Source organism: Vanellus vanellus (assembly GCF_965231255.1).
Source record: "Vanellus vanellus genome assembly, chromosome: 4".
Lineage (NCBI taxonomy): Eukaryota > Metazoa > Chordata > Aves > Charadriiformes > Charadriidae > Vanellus > Vanellus vanellus.
Window position 1 is genome coordinate 42,368,970 of NC_138909.1, and position 25,889 is coordinate 42,394,858.

The following is a 25,889-nucleotide window of genomic DNA, read 5'->3' on the forward strand; positions in this document are numbered from 1 at the left end:
CAACAGCCGTACCTCTGCACTGTGGAGTTACTTCACTTTAACTCTGTGTACTTGCAGACAGGAACAAGAACCGCAAACGCCTTGTTCACCCGGTGCTTCCCACAACACCACCTCCCCAGTCCCCGCCGCCACACGCAGAGCGGAAATTCTCTGGAGAGCCTCTCACAAAATGGCGGCGGCGGCGCTAGGGCCCGGCAGACTGGTCCCGGGGCGCGGCCCCTCCCTCACAGGCCGGGCAGGAGGCGGGTCCGATCACACCCGGACTGCTCCGCGCTCCTCCCCCCCGTGGCACCGCCTCACGCCCCTGTCTGCCCTGACTGGAAAGTGGAGGTGTCAATCTCGAGCCTTTCCCAATCGCCAGCGCGTATCTCCTTGCCCCTCCCCTCGTTACCTCGTTCCACTTCCTGGCAGTTCGCAGCTCGCCGGTGTCTTCGGCTCTACTCGCCGCGGCTCGCAGCCCCTCAGCAGCGGGGGCTGGCTGCTGCCGAGCTGGAGGCAGCGGAGCAGCGGGACGAGCCGGAGGCGCCCAGCCAGCCCTCCTGCGAGCCGGGCCGGGAGCAGTGGGACGAGCCGGAGGCGCCCAGCCGGCCTGCCGGCGAGCCGGGCCCGGGGCAGCAGGAGCGGCGGCCTCGGTCGCCCGCCTGCCTGTCGCAGATGGAGGCCAGCCTGACGTGCGCCGTGTGCCTGTCCCTCTTCGAGGAGCCGGTGACGCTGCCCCTCTGCTCGCACAACTTCTGCCGGGCCTGCGTGCTGGAGTGCCTGGCCTCCGCCTCGGCCGCCCGCCTGCAGCAGCAGCAGCGGGGCCAGGGGCAGGCCCGCCTCTCCCGCGGGGCTTCGGGGCCCGGCGCTGGCGGCGGCGCGGCCGGGGCCCGGGTGTCGTGCCCGCTGTGCAGGAAGCTGTGCCCGCTGCCCCGCGGCGGCGCAGCCGCGCTGCCCGTCAACACCACCCTGGCGGAGGTGGTCAAGCTCTACCGGTCTGGCGCGGCGGGGGCCGCCAAGGCCGGGGAGGCAGAGCAGGGGCCGGGGCCTGGGCTCATCTCCCCGCTGGCGCTGGGGGGAACCTGCCAGAAGCACCCGAGCCGACTGGTGCAGCTCTACTGCCGGATGTGCCGCCAGGCGGGCTGCGGGCAGTGCGTCTCCGAGGAGCACCAAGGCATCTTCCACTCCGTCAACCTCATAGACACCGTGTACCAGGAGGAAAAAGTGAGCGCGGCGCTTCCCCTCCATCTCAGGGGTCCGGCCGGGAGGTCGGGCTGTCCCACAGGGTTGCTTTTCCTCAGAAACGCAGGGAAAACCGCAGTGTGGTGGGCAGGCGAGGGGCAGCGAGGGAGCGTGCTGCTCTGAGCCAGGAGTTGGGATTTGTTTGTGGAGTCCCGGAGTGTGCCTTCCCCTGCTGCCCTCAGGCTTTGTTCAACACATACAGGGAGCCAGGCCATTATTACAGTATCAACAGATCTGTACCCAACTTGCCAAAGCACCTGAAGAGTGCGGGGAGTGGTATTTGTTTTTAATGTAGAGTATTACAGTCTTTGCTGGGGAAGCACACAGATGCTAAGGGTTTATTGCATGTCTGAACGCAGTTTTTCCAAGTTCAGGAAGATGCTAGTCCTACTAACACAAAAAAAAGCCCACTCACAGATACCTTGTTTATAGGCTCTCTGAGCTGGCGTATGTAATTGGGTCATGGATAATTACATGTCTAGAAATGGTTTAGGTACGTAACAATCTAATAAATGTAAAACCAAAATGCATTCCTTTTTGCATGAAGAAAGCAACTGCCTGGCCTAATGGTTAGTTGGCTGGTTGTAGAAGTAGTTGTGATTTTTGCCAAAACAGCTACCATCTGGGTAGAATGAGCTTTTTATGTCCAGTGCAAATTGTGTGGGGGGTGGCATGTCATACAGTAGTTATGCTCTGTAGTAATTGAAACAACTGCAGGGCAGTGATGAAGAGTATAGGTATGAAAGTATAAGTACAGCACTGACTGTTCTTAAAGCCAAAAGTTGCTTTTGCACTAATTTCCCTCCTGCCTCGCCCATCACCTATTGCACGTCACTTGGGAAAGCAGGGAAAAACAGTTTTTGCACTAGACTGTATGTAAAACTTAGTGATACTGTAGTGAGGTAAAGGAGGAAAAAATAGTGATAATCTTAGTTTAAAACCAAACGGAATTAGCGTAGGTATTGGCAGCTTTCTATTTTATCAGTCTGAGGCATTAAAAAAAGTGAATATCACACAGTTGCTTGTCAAACTAGAATAACAGCATTAAAATTTACTTTGTGATAGATGTGTGAGTGAGGGGAGAGCTTAAAAAAAAAAAAAGTGCACAGGGAAACAATGGTTTAACTGTAAAGTAACCCTGTAGCCATTCTAGCAATAGGTATTGTAGGTGAGCCTAAAAACATTATTTTGAGAGAGAGAAATAGCAGAAGAAAGTTTGCATCCTGATCCAGGAAAGCATTAAATGTTACTAAGTGGTGTTTTCACTCACAACCTTTGTTTAATATGTTGTACAGAACATTCCATGATGTGATTCTAGATAACCACTGAAATGTATTTATTTTATGAAGTGGATAAAGTTGTAATAAGTGTTTCAATTGTCTTGCAGTTAACCTTCTTCAGCAGTCTGAAAAAAATGAGAATAATAAATGAGAAGCTGATGAATGAAATCTTAAGTCAACCAAATGATACGGATGTGAGTTACAGATGCTGGATGTCATTTTTATATATATACACATATGTGTCTTTGTTTCTCTTATCATAGATTAATGACAACATGGAGGGTACTGGTGCTTCTTGTGATATAGTTGTGCTCTGAGCTTTGTTGGGAAAGTGACTCCGTGTAGACATTGCTACTGCATTTTCATCTGGTTTTATGTTCTTGTGCTTCTAGGTAGCGCTGAACAATGATGCAGAGATAATTTCACTGGAATTTGGAGAAATTTTCAAAACTCTGGAAATGAAGAAACGGCAATTGCTTGAAGATGTTGAAAATCAAAGAAGTAAAAAAGAGAAAGAATTTCAGATTTGGAAAAAAATGAAGGAAACTCACAAGAAGACCATTGAGAATTTTTTGAAGGACTGTGAAAAGCTTGTCCATGAGCGTGATCCTCAGCGTTTCCTGGAGGTGATGGCCTTTCTGTTATTATTTGATATCAGTTGTATAATGAACCTCAACTGTCATGTAGAGCCTGCTGTATTGTAGATTATGGTTATGATAATGACTGGACCAGGAAAAACAAATTCAACAAACAAAACATACAGACTAAAATTAATTAACACTTCATACTCTTTTTTTTATACTAGTGATTTTCATTTAGAAACATTTGAAAAGCGTTCTTTGCAGCTTATCAGTGATATTTAGTGAATTCAGTAGACACTTATTTTCTTCACAGAAAATTGGTGAAATTAATATTGACTGTGCAGCTGTTGCTGTAACACTTGATATATTGTGCTGCCAGCTGTGAAAATAAACTGCCTTGATGCTAGGTAGGGAGATATTTACTGCCTTCAAAATTGACTCACATTTATTTGCTTTTTCATATTTATTTTCAAATGCTTTGTGTATTAAGCACTTCCATTGCATTTTTAACTTGTAAGACACTAAAAATGCTTTTTGGGGCAAGATTGGAGCCCAAACTGATAACTTGTCTGTGCTGCACCATGGAGTACCATACTGGGGATACCTGAGCTAAGGTGATAATACTGATTCTGAAACCTGCTGTAAACTTTGCACTGTGGTGTGCAATGGAGGTAAATCAGCCTATTCACAGCTAGCTTGGGTACTTCTGATATGCGCTGTACTATGTAGTATATAAGCTTCTGCATACAAGACCCTGAAAGTCTTCCTCGTAGCATTCAAGGGAACTGCAGAGAAAAAACAATTTTTCTGATTTAGAGGTAAATGCTAGAGGAACCCAAGACACAAGCTTAATTTTCACTGTCTTTCATCTCATTTATGTCAAACACTGGCTGCAGTTGTATGGAATTTAGGCAGGTGGTAGATATGGGGCAAAGTACTTAAATAACTACTGAATTTTGTGTTTTCTTTAACTTCAAGGCTTATGCTTTCCTAAGAAAACACAGCATATTGCTGTTTTCAGCAATGGGTCTTTTTGCTGCCTTCAGAAAAAACAAGAAGCTAAGAAAGTACTTGGAGTTTGACTAAGTTTCTGGTAACAATTCATTACCCACAGTAAAAGCAACTCCCACTTTTGGAAGAAACAGTTTGATTCCAGTGATTAGTATGCTTTACACTTAGGACCTTCCTGCCTGCCCCCCATAACACTACATGACTCATTTCAGTGAGGTGGGGGGTTGGGGGGATGATGTTGTTTTAAGATTCAGTACAGTGAGATCACCAGGTTTTTATAGAGAAGAAGCTAGTCTATAATCTAGTCTTTTTTTTGTTTACTTTTCATTACATGTTCTTTGGGAAGTGACACTTTACTATACTGCAGTGCACTTCATACTGCCATTATCTGACTGATTTTTAAAACTAATAGACATGTATGTTCGTTTGTGTTTTTTTTCTTTTTTTTTTTTTTTAATCTCAGTGTAATAGCATCTTGAGAGCAGGTAGCAGAGGCTTCTCTCACCAAAAAATACACAATAGTCTTTGGTTTGAATGTTTACAAATATCTGAAGATCTGAAATGGATTATATAACCATATGGGTCATGATTCATGATTTGAATGCCTTCATTTGGCTCCGAGGCAGCTCTTTTTGTCTTTAACACAAAATATTACAAGATACATCATTGTCTCAGACATACGTTTTTTTCCTTTACATTTGGCTGCTCTTATTTTTTTTTTTTTTTTGAATTAAGAGGTTTATTTCCTATAGTTCTGTGAAATGAAGACAGGGAGTTCAATCTTAATTATTTTGATAAAGCAATAATCTCCTTTTGAGAGTTGGAGGAAAACGCATTCATATCTTACGAATTCTTGTTTTATTTATAGGTGGCCTGTGGCTTGAATACAAGGTATATTATTTCTTTTTCATGTTTTGTTAAGTTCTGTAGTGTAATTTTAAAATTAAAAGCTAAGAAAATAGTTACTTTGGATATGGTCAGATACAGCGACTTAAAATTAAAATACTATTTAGTAATTAAGACTGTAATGCTTTCAGATTTTTGGATGATCCATATTCTAAATTTTAGGAAATATGTCAAGAATTTTAGTGATGGGATTAGAGATAATCAGTCTTCTGAATTGGCTCCCTGACAAAAACTGCGTATAGGAATTCATTAATACATGATGATTGTATATTTTTAGATATCTAAGGAACACTGAAGCATGCCTGGAGCTTTTACAGACATCTTTAAGTCTAAGAACCTGTATGGAGATTCCACAGTGTCTTCATTTTTGTTTGCAGTGCACATACCCTGTATATTTCTTTCTAAAGATTTTTAATTACATTTCTTATCACTTCTTAAGCAGAGTTTAAGAAAGAATATTGGAAATGGAGTTCTCTGAAATATGTTGTGAGTCAAACTAACATTAGCAATGCCCTTTGAAGAAAGAGTATAATTTAGATTCAGGTATAGTACACAAAGAAAAGCGGGGGGGTTTTAATCTTTTTGCTGAACTACAGGCACTACTTCTAGCAACTTTCATTGTGTATGAAACCTAATTCAAGTGAATCATTAAGTAGGAAGTTTTAAGAAAATCTGGGAAATTTGACATTTTATTGAAGACTTTTTCTGATTTCTTCTCCCTCTTAGTAATTGCTTTTTAAAATACTTTTTTGTATCAGGCAGGTGTAATTTAGTTGTTGGCATGTAAGCCTTAAGAAAAGTGTTTAAGTTTTGGTTTTTTTTTTTTTTTTCCCTTTTCCAGGATGAAAACTCAGCTTGACCTGATGAATATAGCATCCAGCTATGAAAAACCACCAGAGTATACTCAAAAGAAGATGGATATCAAACCTGTGGTTAATGAAATTTTGGCTTTGAAGTTAATGCCCGTTAGTGTAGGCATTGTTAAAGGTAGGGAAGAGGAAATTATACGACAAGACTCGGGAAGTCACTCTAGGAACCTGCAACTTGTGGAACTAATCACTAATAAACAGTCTGCACTGCAACAGTATGCCAGTGATCAGAAAGCAACTGAGCAAATTGATGGATGGTAAATTCATCAAGGGCTTTTAAATGCATTTTGTGAATGTGCTTTCTCTACAAAGTCCATAGGCTGTATTTTTGGAAGGTGGGGGAAGTACTATCGCCACCGTTGGAAGTGTGTTGCTGCACTAAATGGGCATTTGTTGTAGTGCAATATGAATGTTAACTATGCTCTGATTAAATGATTTTACCCCATATGAGAAAATGTTATGTTTTGTATCGGGGCAAGCATCTCCAGGCATTTAGAAAACTTCTTATGCAGGCCTCTTGCTTTATATCACAGAAATTTTGATAAGTACTAGGGTCTCACTTATGGCAATATACTTCTGTTCTTAATCAGAACCTCTGTTTAGATGCACAGGAACCGTTCAGTGTTTTCCATACTTAATATGCTCGCCATCAGTATTCTTATATTCTTTCTAATAGATCTACCTTCTGGAGGAAACGAGAACTCAACAAAAAATACTCTACTTAAAAATAACATAAAGCAATGGCAGGACCAGAAGAATATACCCAACACATTTCTTGTAAGTTATTGAGTATGGGGCTACAGCACTGTGCTATTTTGTTTATTTTGTCTTATCAAAGTGAACTATAATGTCTGCTGCAAAACATTTTTCAGCCTGTGTCAGGACAGGAGGAAGCACTAACAGACGGTAGCAGGATCTGTACTCGCTTAATGTCAATATCAGAAATGTCAGCGTTTCAAAACATGAGTCATGAGGTATGATTGAGCATCTGTGTAAGTATGGTTAAGCTACTATTTGTTATGATACAACTTTCTAAATAGCTTGTGTAATCTTTTTTCAGTTTTCTTAACAGAAAGGTACCCTTCTAATTCTAGAATGTAAATCTGACTAGGTTATTAAAGCTGTCAGGATTTTACTTTTTTCTTTTTTCTTCAGAAACCTGGAACTTAATCTTACTGCTAACTTCAGATACTTATTTTTATGTTTTATTGTGGCTTTTTGAGTCAAATTTGTAGCTTTCTAATCCAAATAAGCTTCTCTATTGCCTGTTTGAAGAGGAAGTAGTCTGTGTTGTTTTCTGAAGATAATAGAATTCACTCTTCTAAGACTACCTAAATTCCTGATGATTTGACATGAAACTGAGTCCAGTCTCTTTTTTGTTTCATTTCCAACTATACAACTAGAGTTTTTCACTTAATAGCAGTTCAGTGTTGGTGGCTGAGTATTGTTCCGTACAGAATTATTCTAGTTACAGCTAGTAAAGCATGGCTGGCAGTGAATCACATAATGTATGTCCTGAGAATACCAATGGCAGATGACTGAATGAAAAAGTTGCTTAGGTTCTTTAAATACAGAATTATTTTTCTTTTACTTTATTATTTTGGAGAACATCTGTTTTCTATTCCCATTGAGAATGTAAGTTCTATAGTTATTACATCTAGTTTAAAAAAAAAAAAACAAACAAACAAACAAAACCCCAAAAAAAAACAACAACCCACTACTTAAATTGGTTTCAGTTGGTTATTTTTCATGACAACTTGAGAATTTGCCCCTTAACGTCTAAGCTAGTATTTTTAGCTATTTCTGGTTTTGGCAGTGACTTTAAATACAGTTTTCTATAGTCTCCTATTTGAAAACCAACTTTGTCTTCAGGGTTCCTTGTGTATCTTGTTCAATTGTTTTTAAAGAACTTTTTCCATAATGACTTGTGTTCTGTTGCCTTCTAGCAGCAATACATCATAAATGCTATAGAATGTACAAAACCTTTTCTTCAGTCTTAGGACTGTATGTGAGTTTTATAACCTCTGAATCCATAATTCCATTTTACTTAATGGGATTTTTTGCTGTAATTGTAGGAGTTACGTTACAAATACTATATGGAACATCAGAAGCTCACCAATGATTTCAAGGCACAGACTTTACTTGCAAATAAAAAGTACAAATTTGTAACTGCTGAGGCTTTGAAGGATAGGTCCTCAGGAACTCCTTTTCTATCTTCACCTACCGAAGAAAATAACACGGATAAAGTTAAAATGGGAACTCTGCAAAGAACAGATGGCTTTGATGAGAGAAGCTTTTCTGGAAGCAGTAATCACAGCATCCCATCCACAAATGTGAACTTTTCTGAAACAAGTCGTGACTTTAAATTATTTCATGAGAGAAGTTCCCAGGAAGTAACCACTCCAGCCTTGTCAGAAAACACTAAAGACTTAGTAGTTAAAGAAAAATTGCCAATGCAGGGATCGGTGGTTATTGTTTCTAATGAAATGGACACAAAGTCTAGCACTTCATCTGGCTTAAAACCAGCAGCATCAGTAGCTGTTACTGTTTCAAATTCAGAATTTCTAGATGTTTCTGCCTCACCTTTTGCTTTCAGTGCATGTAACAACTCATTACCCAGATTCATTAAAGATGCAGGTACATTCTCCTTTAAAAAGAAAGACAGGAAATACGTTTTCCCTCAGTTTTATCTGGGAAAATCTGATCATGTGGATAAAACCGATAATGAGGATGAAAGCAGATTTAGAAAACACGGTCCTGTAACCAAAACCACAGTTTCTGATGCTTCAACCAGTCCCAATTTAGACTCAGCAGAAAGTGAGAAGCAGGATTTTTCATTTCCCTTTGGTAATTCAGAAAGAGACTGTTTTGCAGGATTGGGAGTCAGCAATTCATTTAAGGGTTTACCATTATCCTCACTTTTTAGCCAATCTGAGAAGCCATCTGACAAAAATACATCATCTCACATGACAGAACAAACACTTTGTGCAAAGGAAACTGCAGAATATGGTACGCAGAAGCCATCTGTCTCATGGGAACAAAAAGCTAATGCCTCGGAATCCGTCACAACTGTAGCTTGCAGTACTTCAGAAACCCACACTGCAGCTGGGGTGAATGATGTCTCCAAGTCCCCCCTTCTCCCCAGTAATTGTGTATTTTCTTTCAAAAATAACTGTGCACAGTGGCCTTCACCAGTATTTTCATTTGGAAGTATTGTCAGAAATACCTCTGATTTGCTGACTTCCTCCATGTTTTTGTCTGGAAATGGTACTGAAAAAACAGAAAGAGAGACAATGAAATCTGACAAAACGACTCTAAATCTAGGGAAGCCTGTGTCTTTGGAATGTGCAGAGCCTGCTTCTAGACACAGTCATCCAAAATGTGAAGGTTTATTTCTTCCCATGAACTCATCTAAGAAAACTGAAAGTGCAGAAATGCTTGCTGATAGTAATTCTTCATGTAGTCAGCCTATATGTTCACTTGTCCTTCCTGTTAAACACGAGAATGCATCTTCCACTCAACTTACTATTACAGCAACGAAACAAGAAACAAAGGTAAAAGATGAAGAAAGTGAAACTGTTGCTGAAAACAACTGTTCCTGTCCTCAGAGGGAAGATGCACCCGAGTCTATACTGTTTCAGAATGCAGCTTGTTCTGTTCCTGGCACATGCAATGATCCATCTTTAGGAGGTTCTCTGCTTACAGTAAATGAGGCAGGAGGAATGCCAAGTGACAGTGATTCTGACACTGAAGAGCTAAGTCAAACATCCGTCTCTACTGACACCAGCAGTGCATCAGAGTATTTTTCTGTCGCTGAAGAGAAAATGTCTAGTACAAGAAAATCAGAGACATGAAGACAGTGAAATGGAAGATAACTATACTAAATAAGCTGGAATGAAATAAATGCTACTTAACTCATTAAAAAGTGGGGATACTTGTGTTTTTACAGCTGCTGTTCTCCCTGATTCTTGCCAATTTGAGGTATCTCTGTGTTAGAAACATAACTGTTTATTAGCAAGTACAGTTTACTAAAGTGATTTTTATAGTACAAACCCAAACTGAAGAAACAATCAAAAATGTTTTGTCTGGTTTAAGACTTAAGTATGTCCACGTATGCTGTATCTCTAAGAAGGCAGACCTTCCAAGAAGTGCCACTGGGGTACGTGTGGGTGGTGGGGGAGTGGGGTGTCCCAGAAAGCAGGTTCAGTGAAGCCTCAGCAAGAGGAAGCAGTATATTGCTGTTTCAGTGCAGCAGCAGTTGCACTAGGGTTAAATCAGTAACGAGAGCACGACAATAATCCTTCACCTCATAGGGAGGGAGGGAGCAGAGCCATGGGGAAAATAGGGGATGTGGAAGGGCATTACTGAAAATTGTTTTGCACATCTCCCTCTGGCTGTTTTCTTTTCCTATGATGTATTTGATATATATTGAAGGTGGAACTTCTAGTGTGGTTTCAATAATTTCTCTTGTACTTTTGAAATTGAGACACCACATCAATGTTCTTGTTGTACGTTGCAGAAGGCTATCAGTTGTGCTTCTGAAATGCTGCCTTTATGAAAAGTAACCGTCACAATTAATTTTCAGTTCCTTTTGGCACCAGTTTGGGAATCAGTGGACAGATAATGACTTGCTGTTTTGATGAAAGCATTAGGAGAATCTAGCTTTTCAAACACAAAAATCTCCTTTTAAAGTTTGTGTACTTACAGGTAAAAAGGAAAACAGCACTTTTCACTGTAAGTACTAATGATTATTGAATTCTTAGTCTGTGAAATATGATACAAAATGAGGATAAAAATACCATCTTTTCTAGTTTATTAACTGTGTTGCATCTAAGAGATAATTGTGCTTTAGCTATTAGAATACACAGATGGTAGTACTATTTCAAGTTAAAGCACTACTTCATTTAGTGTTCAATCTGCAGCAAAAGCTAGTGCCAGATTTTAAATAAATTAATCCTGCATTAGGTAGACATGTAAACTGGCAAGTATTGGCTCAGAATGTTTGATAGCCCTTCAGAATTTTTCACTGGCACCTAGATAGCAGTAGTCTTTAAAAAAAAGAAAAAATGAATCCGAATTATCTTTGTAACTTCATAAGTGAAATAGTACTTAAATTAAAATCTCTGCAAGGCTTACCAATATACTTACTGTGACAGAGTACTTAGAAATACTATTCTTGGTTTAGGAAACATCAACCTAATTTTAATTTCATTTGTGTTAAATTCTTGGCCTCAGGTTTTCTATGGCAGTGCATTAATCTATTAAATGTGTTGAAAAGTAGACTCTAGAAATTATAAAACTTATTAATCTTCCCTTTGCATCTGCATCATCGTAAGGAAGGCGGTGAAAAATCTCTTTGTTAGTTTTATAGTTCTTTGTGTTATCTCTTAAGTCTTACTGTTTTTCAGTTTTCTTAGAATTGTTCTGCTTTTATCTCTACACATTCTTGTCGATTCTTCTACACAAGTACGGGAGAAGTGTTAAAAAGGTATCAAGTTAAATTGCTGGAAGATGAAGGCTGAGCATGATGATAATGGCAGAAAGTGTTATGGATGGAGGTTGATCTCACTATAATGAAAACGAGAGAAATGGCACAATTTTAGAGAGACAGATGAGGTGTCTATAAAACTTGTTGCCAGAAGGTTGTAGAAAATGCTTGTTTTCTGCTACAGTGAGTAAAAAAAAAATCCTAATGAGCTTGGGTTATTCAGAAACCGTATTGAGTTTCTTAAAATTGTTTGGTTTTGACGTATCTTCTGTTCATTTCTATCACAGTGTTTCGTAAGAGTTTGATAAAGTTAAACTTTAAAGCAAATACTTTGTCTTTTGGTGAAAAGAAACCTTTATAAAATCATATAAACAGACTATGATACACTTTTTTGAAAAGCAGAAATTGTTGGTGTGTGGGTTCAGAACAGTCCTAGGACTGCTTTTCAAGCATGACAAGTTGTTGTCTAAGTGCATTATAACTCAGCACTAAGGTTTTACAGGTTTTCCCCCCAGTATCTCTTAGCAACATGTTACATGTGGTTAATTGCTACCTTGAAGAGACTTCAAGTCAAAGACTTCATCAGTGGTTGGTTGATGAACACCAGAGCTAATTCAAAGAAATGGGATTCTGAATTGTCCTTAATGCACATTTTGCTTATTATCAAGAAAATAACTTCCTTCACTATCTTAGTCATCATTACAAGATTGTGTGTGGCAACGAGGACTGTTGTCAAAGCCTAATTTTCCTATCTAAACATTAGTAATGTGTGTGTATATTTTTTCAGACTAAGAATAGACTTAAATGTGGTGTTAAACTGAAAAATTTTCAGGAATAGTATGAAGATACTGCTAAAAACTTTCCAGCAAAAAACCCAAGAAAATAGTTAGGAAACATTTTACTGAACTCGGTGATTTGTCTTGCAAGGGACTTTTTGACAAGTATGCTAGAGGTGTCCTGGATCTTTCTGACTCCTAAGGATACAAGAGGTGAAAAGTGAAGCAATACTCCATATGGTTGGAACATTTTATTAATCAAACTTCATTGTATTGATACAAAACCCTCTATATGCTTAAAATTTTGTAGACTAAAATTGCAGACCTGTTTAAAAGGTTTTATAATGATTCAGGAAGGTACTACTTCATAACTTAATAGAAACCTTGGAAAATAATTAGACCAATTTATTTGATTATAATTGCCAAAGTAATTGCTGATCATCCTTCACAAATGGGCTGAAAGTTTCCCATGCTGTCCTACTGAGAGGCTAATCTCACCAGCTGTCAGAACTGTGACATTTGTCCAGTATATTTCTGAGAGCTGTCTTAACATATATATCACTGCCTGGAAAAACAAGAAAAAGTGCAATTGAGAGATAAGTGCAATTGCCTAGTTTTGTAATCTGTTAGAAACAATTATGTAGCTGATACTGGAGCTGCTAAAATGTCCATGTCTAGAGGCTGATTTTCTAAAGTAAGCTTTGTATTACTAATATTGGCTATTACTGAAGCTTTATTATGAAACATATTTGGTAACTCAGACCTAGTCACTTCCTAACTTAAAAGGCTGATCTATGTGGTAAGAGTATTATGTACTGCTGCTTTTTTTTTTTTTTCTTCAGGTAATGGACTTCAGTTTCTCTGCATAGATTTCACCCAGTTGTTGAAATGCCAGTAGAACGTTGTCATTTGGATCATCACACAGTTCACTCAGTGATGTTCTGTTTAAAAAAAATTTAAAAAAAACATTGTTTCATTTTAAGTTGCTTTCAAGGTGAATTAATTAATTATTAAATATACTGTATTATCTTTTTAAAATTAAAAAGCAAAAGTTTATCATACCCAATAGACTTAATGAGGAGTGAAAAATCCTTTAGTAAGTAGTAAGCATCTCCTTCAATTAACCTGAAGAAAGAAAAAAATTCAAATGGATATACACTATAACATACTGTTTCACCTTTAATAAACCCTGCCATTTAATTTGGGTAAGGATGTAGAGATCATATTCCATGGCCTCAAACATGACATACTAATTCATTAGTATTACTGTAGAATATCTATAAGCTTAAAATAATAATGCTGTAGAGACACGTTTCTATAATTATACTAAACATATAAAAGACTCATGAGTAATATTTGGGAAAATTAGATAATTTATTATCTTGGGAACATGGTTTAAAATGTTTGAATAACTAACCTGTCACCAGCTAAACTGGAACGCTATAATTCAGATGAAGCTGCTGGCTAAATTGAGCAGGAGATAGCATAAGCTTTCTACAGATGTTGAAGACCCTCTATTTTGCAAAAAGGACCACTGATTACTGAAAAGCAGCTTAATAAGCTCAGGTCCTAGTAATTAAGAATACCACATTTTTTAAAAATTACAATCATTATTGTGCTAAAAATAATAGAATTATTTGGGCTGTAAGGGACCTTTAAAGATCATCTAGTGCAGCCCCCTTGACACGGGCAGGGACATCTTTCACTAGCCCAGCTTGATCGAATCAAAGAATGTGTTTCTTTAATCAGTATATTTCCTCATCTCTTGATAATGTAGCATCAGTGCCAAACTCTGCTATTGTAACTACAACAGTGCATGGAATGTGTACTCTAACTGTTCTTATTAGAATCTTCTTTGAAGAGCTTACAAAAAAGTAGATAATATTGTATGCTCCAAACAGCAGCCTCAGGAAGCAGAGTGAAGTGGTATTTTCCTACTCATAAATAAATTCATGGCTATGAGCATGAAGGCAAAATAAAGATACTTGATAGAGTAGTTGGGAGAGGGAGCTTGTGGTGGAATTTTTTGAGCTGAGGTTGGGAATAAAACGGGTATGTGAATGCCTTCATTAAGAACAGCAAGCCATAAGTTTTATAAAGAGATGGATTTAATGAACAAGGTTACAGAAGGCCAGTGAGATTCAAAGGAGAAAGTAATAATGATGAAAATAACAAGACATCACATTTGGCAGGTGCATCTCTAAAAGACTGAAGAGGACAACAGGGCTGTAAACAGTAAGAGCAAAAGAAAGAAAATCTGAAATTTGGCTTCTAAGAAGGAATAGAAGACTGATGCAGTTTATAAGTTGCTAAATTAGGAGGGTGAAACTGTCTGAAAGATTATTTGTTTGTAGTTGTATCAAGGGTAAGAGCTTGACAGGCTCTTCAGAAGTTGTTGGGTTTTTTTATTAATCAAGCTTTTTTTCACAATGAAAAAGATCAGGAATGTCCCTGAAATGACTGCCCAATGCAGTTGTCTAGAAGATAGTAGCAAAGAGATGTCAGAAGCTTGGTCAAATAATAGAAACATATTAAAGGTGGAATTTGTGATCAGCATTAAAAGAAACAGGCACAAGAGTGTAAAAGAAAAGGTTAAAACTCCTGTTTTGGAAAAGCTAGAGCATAAGTGACCCAGGAGGAGAGAAGAAAGGAAGACTGCATGTACCACAGGTTTAAACATGAAAATATTGTGAGATACGGCAGGGGTCCACCAGCTTGGGCACGGAGTTTTTGGTGGGTGGCTGTTTTTTTTTTCCTTTAAAGAGAGAAGATGGATAAAGATTGAATTATCAGGACAAGTTGCTAAATGCTTAGAAAAGATTAGGAAAAGGGGAAGCATTGAAGCAATACTGATACAAATATTGAATTACTGGCAAATTTTGCTTTGCTACTGTAAAAGTCAGGTTTCTATGATGACAGTCTTCCTGTTCCAGAAAAGAGTTTGTTTTGGATGCAGCAAGCAACGAGAGGTAGTTTGAGCTCACACCACTGTTTGGTCAAAATAACCTGTGTCACTGTTGTGGTTTGGCCTCAGCCGGCAACAAAGAACCACGTGGCCGCTTGCTCAACTCCCACAGCCATGGGCAAAATCGGAAGAAAAAGGCAAAACTCGTGGGTTAAGATAATGGCAGTTTAACAGAACAGCAAAGGGAAGAGAAAACAATAACACTGGTAAAGGAATATACGAACGCGATTACAGTGCCACTGCTCACTGACTGGACACGGACAGCCGCAGCCTGCTCCAAGCCTGACTTCCTGCCCCCTCTCCCAGCCAGCTCCCCCCTATAACCTGGGCATGGCTCACATGGGATGCAATACCTGTGTCCCCTTGCCAGTTCCTTGAGAGAATTAACCCCACCACTGCTGGAACCAGGACAGTCACTGAAGTCAAGACTTCCCATTTATGGTACTGTTTTGAATACCCAGCTAATACTTTACAGCCATTGCCGTTGGACTTTAATATAGTATATGTTTTACTCTCATTAAAGCATTCACTTTATCTAGTCATATTTAACAGCTATTCCATCCCTAAGTTCTGGAGGGAGGAGGCTCTAAAAACAAAAAGATGTACTTATTTACCATGTTGTAAACACTGCTGGTCTCTAACCATATTTAAATTTGTAGTACGTACCAGTTATCCGTTGTCAATGCAATCAAGGAACCATGCTTATAGAAGTCCAGTGCATATGCATTGAGTGGCCTCCTCCTTCCTTGATTATCATACTTGTTCAAATAAAGCAGGGGGCAGTTTGTGACATTAACTCCAAGGGAACGTAAGACAGCCTTAAAAAAAAATAGAATTATCTGCTGAATAGCTGTTGTGGTTTTGTTTATGTGCCTGTTTCTTCAAACCTACACCTTTAGACCCACAGCTGGAAAGTTCCACTCTTCTGATCCTACACCACTCCAAAAATCTGCACAAGTACACGTAAGCTGTAGACTTAGGAGAGAGTTTGTTAGTAAAGTGACTTACACTGCCAGGGCAGCTCTGGGACATTCTGAGTAGTTTAAAGTTTCACTAGGCCACCAGATTTCTCTTGAGTTTTAGATGAAGATTTTTCCATATGCATAGACTATGTATGCATACTATCTCACTGATGCTTTGAGTGTATTAATCAACCTTAAGCATGGAACATTTTAAGGGTAAGGGTGAATTTAAAATCCCCAATTGGAGGAATTCAATTTTTTCTATTACAGAATTGTCAGTCATGTGGTAATTCCCTAACATTCCTACAAAGCCCATGTAGAAGACAGCAGGAAAATGCAAGCTGAGTGTAAACATGTTGAGGTATATTACAATTAAGCTAATTCACACACTATTTAACATGATCTCTGAAATCCAGTTGAGAAGCAAATGATCAATGCAATAATGCATCCTTTTGCTAGGATCCTTGAGACTATGGTGTGATTGGTTTTAAAAAACAAATGAACTCCTGATGTGGAGAAAACAAACTGGAGATATGGTTTGAATCTGAAATTTTAAGAGTCATTTACTTGTCTCAGTGTCAGAAGGAACCAGATGCCTTGCAAGAAAGCAAACTATTTACAGAATATTTTTTCCTACATCAATCTATTCTGTGTTTCTTGCACTGTGATAATCTGGTGCTACTGAGTGCTGATTTTTTTTTTGAGACCTTTCAAATTGTTTCTCTAAAAGAGTGAACATGAGCACAGTGCCATCATATTACAGATAGGCAAGAAAAGTGTAATAAAAAATATTTTTATTGAAATGTAATAAAATTCTGCCCCCTATAAAAAATAACTTACTTTATTAATGATATCCCCATGAAACAGGTTGTTATCAACCACTCCAGATAAACATGCAAAAGGTGAGATGGCAGATACGCTTTTGGTGTTGTCCATCAAATAAGATGCTAGTTCAGAGCCATGCCAATTCTTAGATGTAAAATCTAGGCAAGAAGTTTCAAATACAACGTAAGTTATGCAGACACAAGCTCCCTTTCAGCAATCTATTTTAAAAGCAAGAAATTTTCAGTTGAGTAGATAATGATAGGAAATAGAATTAATCTTCTAAACTTAAATCCTTCTTGATACAGGTTTGTTTCTTTTGTTCATAAGAACCTTTATGCAATTGATTATAGTATATAAGAAAAAGCTTTCTAGTGGTGAGAATAATTACATCTCAATCTCCCCTTTGCATCTTAAGCCTTTCTCCTTGACTCAGCTGTAGCCAAAATTGCTAACAGCATGGAACTGTGCCAAGACCAAAGTGACTGTTACTATTAGAAGACTTATTTTACCTCCATCTTTTATTCTGTCCTACATTGAAGAAAAACAGGTTTTTTCAACCTGTATTCACAGGTCTTAATAGCTAGACATCTAGTAATCTTTATTGCTATCCTCTGAACTCCCAGCCAACATTCTTCTTCAAGTGTGGAGCTCTAAAGAATGAATATTCTAACTGAGGCCTTGTTAGAGCTTAAGTACATGAAGGTTGTCACATAGAAGCACTCTACTTTATGCAACCCAGGACGAATTTCTGTTCTTACAGCAGTATTGCGTTTCACTTGGCTTATAGTCTTATTCTTTCTTTCCATATTGTCAATGATACTTCCAATCCTTATGCTGCAACCTTTTCTGCTGTGTGTTATGGTACGTATGCTGTAGTTACACTGTTTATGGCACTCATAAAAAAATCTGAGCAGTCTGACTTTTTTTTTTTGCAGCCTTCCCCCAAGTTATCGTGTGTACAAAAGTCTCTACCACCTCTTGAATTGGACATGCTTTGATCTTGTATTTCTTTTTCTGTAAATCTAATGGAAAGTGTTTCAAAGTGAAACAGCTTCAGTAAAATGGGGGGAATGCGACCGTATTACACCTTCTATTTAAGCAAAAACCATTACTGTTAAAATAGAATATGAATTCAATTTCCGCAGCTCACATCCTGGGTAAAAGTAGCATTAGTAACACTAATATATATAAAGGAATATATACCCTGAAAATGCAAGGCAGCCCACGCTTTGCTTTTCTAATTTGGAATGCCATCATTTTGTGATTTACAGCTCTTCATATCTGATGTTTTTCAGGTAACTTATCAAGGTGTGGGGTCCCTTCATTGTTAAAATAAGCAATCTTAATTGAATATGAAAAAATAGGGTTTCAATAGAGTGTTGCTAACGTTATACCATTATGTAGCACTTTCCAGTGCTCCATACTGGAAATGGAAAACTGCTATTTACTATCTCAAGCCATACGTAGTATTCAACCTTGTTTTGCATTGACCTTATCTGTTGATCTCCTCCAGTGCCTCACCTTTGTGTTGGCATCCACTTTATACAAAACTTTCTATGATCCAGGTATTCCCATACTTGAAATTCAAAGTAGATGACAAGATACGGTAGTTTCTAAGGTGATTTGGGCTTTTTTTTTTTCCTCATTTGTACACAGCAGAGAAAAAAAAAAATCACTGTACCAATGCAGGAAAAAAGGATGAATAAATACAGTTATTTGCTATAATTAAAGTGCTTCCTTACTGCAAAAATAGTATTTTTGAAGGCATGCTATTTTTAGAAGAGCTAGGCAATGGGGTAGTGGTGTATTACATTGCTTTTATATCTCTCTTCCAGGAAGTAACATGACATTATGTAGTAGTTAAATATTTTTCGCCCAATCCATATTGCTTGGTAATTTTATAGTCATGCCTTTTCATATTGCTTTGGTTATTGGACATCATTTATTGGCATAAGTAACTTAGTTGATTTAACAAATGGTGCAATGTTTTATTCCTTCAATCTTAAGGCTGTTCAGATGTTGAAAATCTAACCTTTGTAATACTCTGAAAGCACTTCAGTTATCACAGGCATTTGAGGATCTGCAAATGCATTGATGACTACATAAAAAGGCTTTAATTCAATAATTACATTTAATATATTTTTTCCTTTTATAAAAAACTCCCTTTGATTTTTATTTCCTCTACAAAGTAATAAAAGAATATCAACTAAAATGATCCTTTTCCTGTACAAAACTTCTACCATATACAATATAATGATTGTAAACCAAAAGTGCAATAGAAATTGTATCTCTTTATTAGCATGTCTGACATCACCATTTTTTTCTTTAAAAAACAAGAATTAATTTTCCTAATAAAATAAATTTCACAAATTATGAATATGCATTAATTTTCCACTTCCTACCTGTCATTGACAGTGGAAGTCTGTATTCTTGTTCCATATCTGCCAGCTTGGCAGTTGTCAGAAGAAAATGAGCAAAATTTTCCTTTACTTTGGTGTTGTATTCTTTCACAGCATCCGCAAAGTCTTTTGGCAGGTCTTCTAGAAAGACCTGAAATAACATGCAGTTTATTGTTTAATTCAGGTAACTTCTCCAAAAGTTCTACATTGGGGCATACATAAAGTATTAGCACACACATAGCATATTAGTAGAAAGAAGGAAGGAGTACAGCTCCAAACTTTACCCAACTTGTTATATTGCCTGACCATCTAGAATGAATGGATCTTAAAGATAAGCATGAATTTCATGCAAAAAAGGCATGGAAGATAATCAGCAAGAACAAAATTCATAGATTTTTAGTTACAGAGTACTTTGCAAACAATTCTATTAAAGATGTTTCAGCTAGCTAAAAAGTGACTTTTGAAGGGCTGCCTTTCCCAGATCTTGTTTTGCATATCTTGGTGTTCAACCAGTTCCCTACCAACATGACAGACCGATGCTTTGCTGCCATCAGCCACAGCAGTCCGGTAATCCCTCCTGCACGACTAGCCACTTTTCAGACATAAATAATATTTTTCCTCGAATGCTTGCTAGAAACTGGCCACATAAGCATCTTCATCTGGAATAAGTTTTCTTTGTTGTTCCAGCCATAGCTGTGTCCTCCAAAACATTAAGGCTTTGCATAGAAGTGTCAACAGGAGCACATTACAAATGTTTCACTTTCTGCCTGTACCCATGGTGGGTTAACTTCATGCATAACTAATGTTAATGCTCATCCTACTAATATTGTCCTATTTTTGGAAAAAGCCCTAAGCCTACAGTGTCATGTACCACAGAGCACGCTGGTGTCCTTCTGGGTCATTGGTATGTGTCACAAAAAGCTACGCTCCTTAGATGGAGACAAAATTCTAGCAAAGCGAGGAGAAGGAAGGAAATTGCCATTTGGAGAAGAGATCCTTGAATTGTATTGTATAAAGAAATGCTGTGTCATTTATACTTTTACATTTTGCAATATCTTGACAGTAACTGCATAATCATCTGTCATCATTAAAACATACTTGGATAATCTGGTACTTTTCATTTAACTTGACAGTCAACTGCTGCTTCTGTGGTTAAATCAAGGCTTCTTTATTTTAATCCATTAAGTACTTCTGTCATTATTCTAGCTACTTATATTGTGTGTAGGTAGCAAGGTGTTGGCAGGGGGCAGGTATATGGCTCAGGGCTGTCTGCTGTGAGAAGTCACGGGCTGCCCTGTGACAGACAGCCCCACCACAGGATAGAGCTGAGCCCATCAGGCACAGGTGCAGCACCTCTGTGAAAACTTATTTAAGAAAGAGCAAAAATGTCACACAGGCAGAGTGAGAAGCAGCAGTGCTAACACCAAGATCAGAGAAGGAGGGGGAGGAGGTTCTGCAGGTGATGAAGCAGAGATTCCCCTACAGCCTGTAGAAGAGACCACAGCAGAGCAGAGACTTCCCTGTAGCCCTCTCAGTGGAAACGGCCATGCTGGGGCTGATATCCACACTGCAGCCTGTGAAGGACCCCACACTAGAGCAGCTGCATGTTTCCTTAAAGAACTACAGCCCATGGAGAGCCCACACTGGAGCAGGTTTATCCTGAAGGAATGCAGAGGGCTCACACTGGAGCAGGGATGACACGTAAGGAGGAAGGAGCAGCAGAGCAAGTTCCTAAGAATCGACCACAACTACTCATTTCTCATCAACCCTGCACTGCTTGGGGTGGGGGGAGGTAAAGGAGTCAGGAATGAAGGAATAAAGTTGAGCCTGGGGAAGGCAGGGAGGGGGGGAAGGTGGTGTTGAAATTTTTATTTTTTGTTTCTCACTACCAAAATCTATTTTAATTGGCAACAAATTAATTTAATTTTCCACGAGTTGAGGCTGTTTTGCCCATGACCATAACTGGTAAGCAATGTCCCTGTTTTTGTCTCAACCCATGAGCATTTCCATCCTATTTTCTCCCCCATCCTGCTGAGATGAGGGAGTAAGAGAGCAGCTGGGTGGGCAGCTACCTGCTGGCCCACCAGACTACTGTACATCCATAATGACACTAGTCTAACTGACAAAAGGAAACAAGTTCATTGAAGTGGTACACAACATAAGTTACAGTAAAGACCAACGCTTTCTCTACCTTTGACTGGCAAAATGTGCGTTTATATTTCATTGAGCAAGCTGGAAGATATTTTCTCCCAAATAGGTTTGCTAGAATGAGCACTAGCTTTTCCAGGACATCTTCTGAGAAAACAGTTGAGCCTATGTCAAAACAGAAAGTACTTGGGTTAAATATGAAAGTTTAAAAAAAAAATTTTTTTTTTTTTTTTGCTTAATATAAAAAACTCCTGCTCAGGAGTTTCCTTCCCAGCTGCCATTGTCATGACTGGTTATGCAAAACTATGTTGGATAAAGATCAACTCATTACATACAAAAAACTCTGGTAGATAATTAAGCAACTAATATATACAAATTAATACTGTATTCTTACATGTTCACATATCGCAGATTATCTCAGTGCACAGAATGGATTTTACTCATGTAATGAGACATTAATAGTACTTAATTTTTTAAATTTGTTAAGATGGATGACCACTCTGAATATCATTTGCTACATGGCACTCAAATCTTGCTCTGGAGTAAAAATTATTAGTTTTTCTATGTATAGCACTTTTTTCTGCCTCATTAGAATGTTTCACAAACAGTAAATTTAGGTTCATGACACTAGCATTGCCATATGTGTGCCTTGGCTTTCTCAGACAGAAATATAAGCATGTACAGACTGTGTAGAGGCAGAGGCTGAGGATATGAGGATGAAGGCTAAGCGAACAAAAGGTGGCAGCAGCAAGAAGGCACCCAAAACATTTCAGAACCATTTGGGTTACAGAGCCTGCCATAGACTGCAATTAAGATGCATGGAGTATTATTTACCTTTAATTGGCTGGCATAATTTGTGGAATAAACCTTTCACAAGAAAGCTCACTAAAACAAAATTTGAAGGTTCATGATAGTACAAGTGTGTGACAAGTCCAGCAAATCCCATGGGGTTACCTTCTCGATCCAAGTAGCCCTATTATTTTAAAAGCAAAAAAAAACTTAGTTGTGAAAGATGAAGTTGGATATTACAAAAATGTAAAATGGTTGCATTCAGAACAATAGTCATTCAACCTAATACATATGTACCTATTGAGACCATTCAATTTCCACTGAAAGGCAAAATTTGCCCTTACTGAAAAAAAAGTCACCAACTATTTGAGTATTTCCGTGAGAGGTGATCTTCTCCCTGTGCAGAGCATAGTTTTAGCACCGATTTAGATCATATTACAAAAGAAAAGTGCATACAGGCACCAAAGTAAGATTTGATGCAGCTTTCACTAAAAAAACCTATTAACCCAAATGTTTGGTGGGATAAAAGCACAGTAAGCAGTGATCTGTCAAATATGTTGCTGGAAGATGTTTTGGTGCTAGAAGCTTACATAGTTTCAAAAAATAACAGGTCAAACTCATGGAATGAAACTCCATGAAAGGCTATAAATGCCAGGACACCTCTCCTGCCAAAGATCACACTGCATCGCACCCTTTAAGAAAGTAGAAAGTATCCAGAGAATAATCATTATAGGGTTGCTCCCCTTTCCCCCCCTCCCTTTTTTTTTTTAATATATTTCCGTGGGAAAATTATGATACTAGGTATGTGGGTCAGATTTTGTCCAGTTCTTAGGCTAACTGTAATTTTTTGGAAACATTACTAGTCTCTCTTGTATACTGACTAGATTCTTCTCTTCAATGGGAATATCAGATTCTTGGTCTCACATACATGGGACACCCAGCAGAGGAGGCAGAAATGTTGGTTAGGGCTCCTACTAGGAGTAGGACTCGGAAATCTGGGCACAGATGATTTGTTAATGTAATCACATTATTGGTACCTCTTACTGCCTGTAGTTCTGGGATGTAAGCCAAAATGGAGTAATGCATAAAATTTTTCCAAAATGGTACCCATCAACTTAAAACTGTTACTATCGAAATATACACCACTAATTTTCAGTTGTCCCCAAGACCTACTTCCTAAATTTTTGTTAGAGATATAATGTCTCCCAGCATTTTGGAAATCATGTCATCCTTAGTGTGTTTTAAAAGCCTATCATTTCATGTGCATGCATCTTCATATACAATATAAATGCATAACGCTTACTTTCCTAATCAATTTCTAATCATATAAACCATAACATAAGATTTCCCCTGTTGAATTTATTCCATAATATAAGCAGCTCAAAATTAACCTCAAACTTAAAGCACTCTAATTTTATCTGTTTCCTTGAATTTCTTCCTAATAGAAAGAAATAACTTGTTGCTATGGTTCTTTAAAGGAAAGCATACTAACAAAACCAAATGAGAATCTGTAGATATAAGAACTATGCTTTATGAGAATAAGTTAAAACCTACCTCTTTGATAAGAAATTGCAAGGAAAACATAAAATAAATTTTTAATATTTCAGCATATCTTTCTTTTCTGAATGACATCAGTGAGTGCTTCAACACTGACAATGCCTGGTCAAACAAAACAAACAAACAAAAGAAGACAAAATTAGAAATCCAAGGGAATGTTGATATTGTAACAAGCAAAGAAATTCTATATCCAGCTTTTATGCTTTGTTTCATCAGTTGGTTTTCAGGGTAAAAATGCTGGGTGGGGATTATGTTGTATTTTTATTTGAATTGAATACCTAACTCCTGGAAATGCTTGTGAAAAAGTCCATCCTCTGTCAGATGCGTGTGCATTTTCTAAATTTATGCTGAGGTTTGTAAAGTTAATTACATGAAATTCATATAGATGCCCACAAGAAAATGTATTTAAATATCATTAAACTAAAACCAGGAAATTTTGAAATTACTCCTTACACTTTAATAAGATTTTAATATTTTATTATTTAACAGAGAATTTTACCAATTTACTTTGTTATCTTAAGAAGACTCATGTCTGAATGCATTCAGTGAGTCCTTGAAAATAAACGTCTATATGCTGGAGTGGATGTAAAAACAAATAATCTGGAAGTAAGAGTTCCTTAATAATTACAAGAGATCTCTGACCAATTTGTAATCATGGTCATGGGTTGTTTACTTAAATCACTGCATTAAATGCAAGAATAAGAATTCTTTGATTCCAGGGAGTTAGTATGCAGATTTAAACAAATGAGTAATACATAGAATTTTCTCATTGCTTTAATTGAGATAGCATTTCACAGTTCCCCTCTTCCCTATGGAAATGTATGTTCACATCTTTTCCTCAAATAAAGCTGGAATTTTAAATATTGGAAGACTTTCTGATTCTTCAAGTTAATGCAAATATTGTATAGAACAACAGTCAGTAAAAATACCTTCCTGATAGTAGCATTCTTTCTGATGATAATATTTGTTGCAAAGAATAAATGCATGAAAATGGACAGTACAATACTGTGGAGAAGACAGTACAGGTACTAGAAGTAGTATGGAATTTAATTTGGAGGCAGATTGTTTACTTCTGAAACACATAATTTTCTGCTCATGTTAAGACACAATTTAATTAAATTGCTATTGCAAAAAAAATATTAAACCTTTGCTCTGGCATCTGCTTTGTCATCAGCCTTCGCAGCCAACAGCATGAGTCTCAATATCAAAGTAATAGTCAGAGGAAACTGGCCTTTCAACTGAGGTACGTTGGATTTTATAAGTCTTTCAACTTTGGGCAGTGGGATATCATAGAAGAACACATTTCCAATCATATCTTGTCCCCGTCTTCCAGCACGTCCTGACATCTAAGATTAAATATTTAATAATTATATTATTAAAATAATAAAACTATTAATTTTTAAGTAATATATGCTTACTTTGTATACACTGGTACCATCTACACAGTCTTAATAAAGTATTTACGGAGATTTATTAACATAATGTTTGCAAAATAAGTTGTTCCTCAAATATAGCTGGTTTACAAACGTTGTGGATTTATTTACTTTTTAAAATATGGACTTCCGAATTTGATAGAAGACCTAAACACTGGCTGGGTTACTTACATTCTCTCACATGTCTTTTTAACATTTATATTTCTTCAAGGTAAGTTTTAACTTAATTTATACCCATACACCTGCTTTGTGTTCAATTCACATTTAGCTCTGAATTATTTCTAGGTAGATTTGGGGCAGAGCTAGTCTCAGTAAGAATAAAGAGCAGAGAATATGAATAAGGAGTAGAGAGAAGCTGCCTAAGTGTGCATTCTCTTGCTTGGATCACCTTTTCTTGGTCAGGGCCATTGTAGGGACTTGGCCCTTGTACCAGATGATGTGACAAAGCAGGAGTCATATCTGCAGCAGAAGGGAGATGCATGTAGGTCTGGCTACTGCACAGATCCACCTACACTCTGAGAGCTACCTGCCAGGTGATGCCATCAGCTGTATCTGGCCTATATGGTCTTTAATCTACTGAGCAATTCTAACACTTTCATTGCTGAAACAGGTCTTTTGACTACATACGTTATTTGTGGGCTGGCAGTTCTGAAACATAAGTAAAAATCACCTTAGCTAA

General features: G+C 38.0%; 2 protein-coding genes across 2 annotated transcripts in view; one reads left to right on the top strand and one right to left on the bottom strand.

Annotated features, from left to right (window-relative positions):
• The first annotated feature begins 562 nt into the window (after window positions 1-562).
• Window positions 563-9,885, top strand: LOC309671424 (uncharacterized protein). The gene is made up of 8 exons (XM_082482656.1): window positions 563-1,203; window positions 2,609-2,695; window positions 2,894-3,127; window positions 4,962-4,984; window positions 5,841-5,986; window positions 6,545-6,645; window positions 6,741-6,842; window positions 7,944-9,885. Exons 1-8 carry the CDS (start codon window positions 655-657, stop codon window positions 9,720-9,722), a joined length of 3,021 nt encoding a protein of 1,006 aa, XP_082338782.1. The 5' UTR covers window positions 563-654; the 3' UTR covers window positions 9,723-9,885.
• Window positions 9,886-12,469: 2,584 nt separating this feature from the next.
• DDX60 (DExD/H-box helicase 60) overlaps window positions 12,470-25,889 on the bottom strand; it is a gene marked incomplete at its 5' end in the record, with an annotated part of 47,211 nt that continues 33,791 nt past the window's right edge. The window contains 9 exons of the mRNA XM_082482296.1: window positions 12,470-13,073; window positions 13,195-13,257; window positions 15,764-15,915; window positions 16,900-17,042; window positions 19,287-19,434; window positions 21,475-21,596; window positions 22,266-22,404; window positions 23,775-23,879; window positions 24,923-25,123. Of these exons, the coding sequence (XP_082338422.1) occupies window positions 12,971-13,073; window positions 13,195-13,257; window positions 15,764-15,915; window positions 16,900-17,042; window positions 19,287-19,434; window positions 21,475-21,596; window positions 22,266-22,404; window positions 23,775-23,879; window positions 24,923-25,123 (1,176 nt within the window). The 3' untranslated portion in view covers window positions 12,470-12,970. The remainder of the gene's footprint in view (window positions 13,074-13,194; window positions 13,258-15,763; window positions 15,916-16,899; window positions 17,043-19,286; window positions 19,435-21,474; window positions 21,597-22,265; window positions 22,405-23,774; window positions 23,880-24,922; window positions 25,124-25,889) is intronic.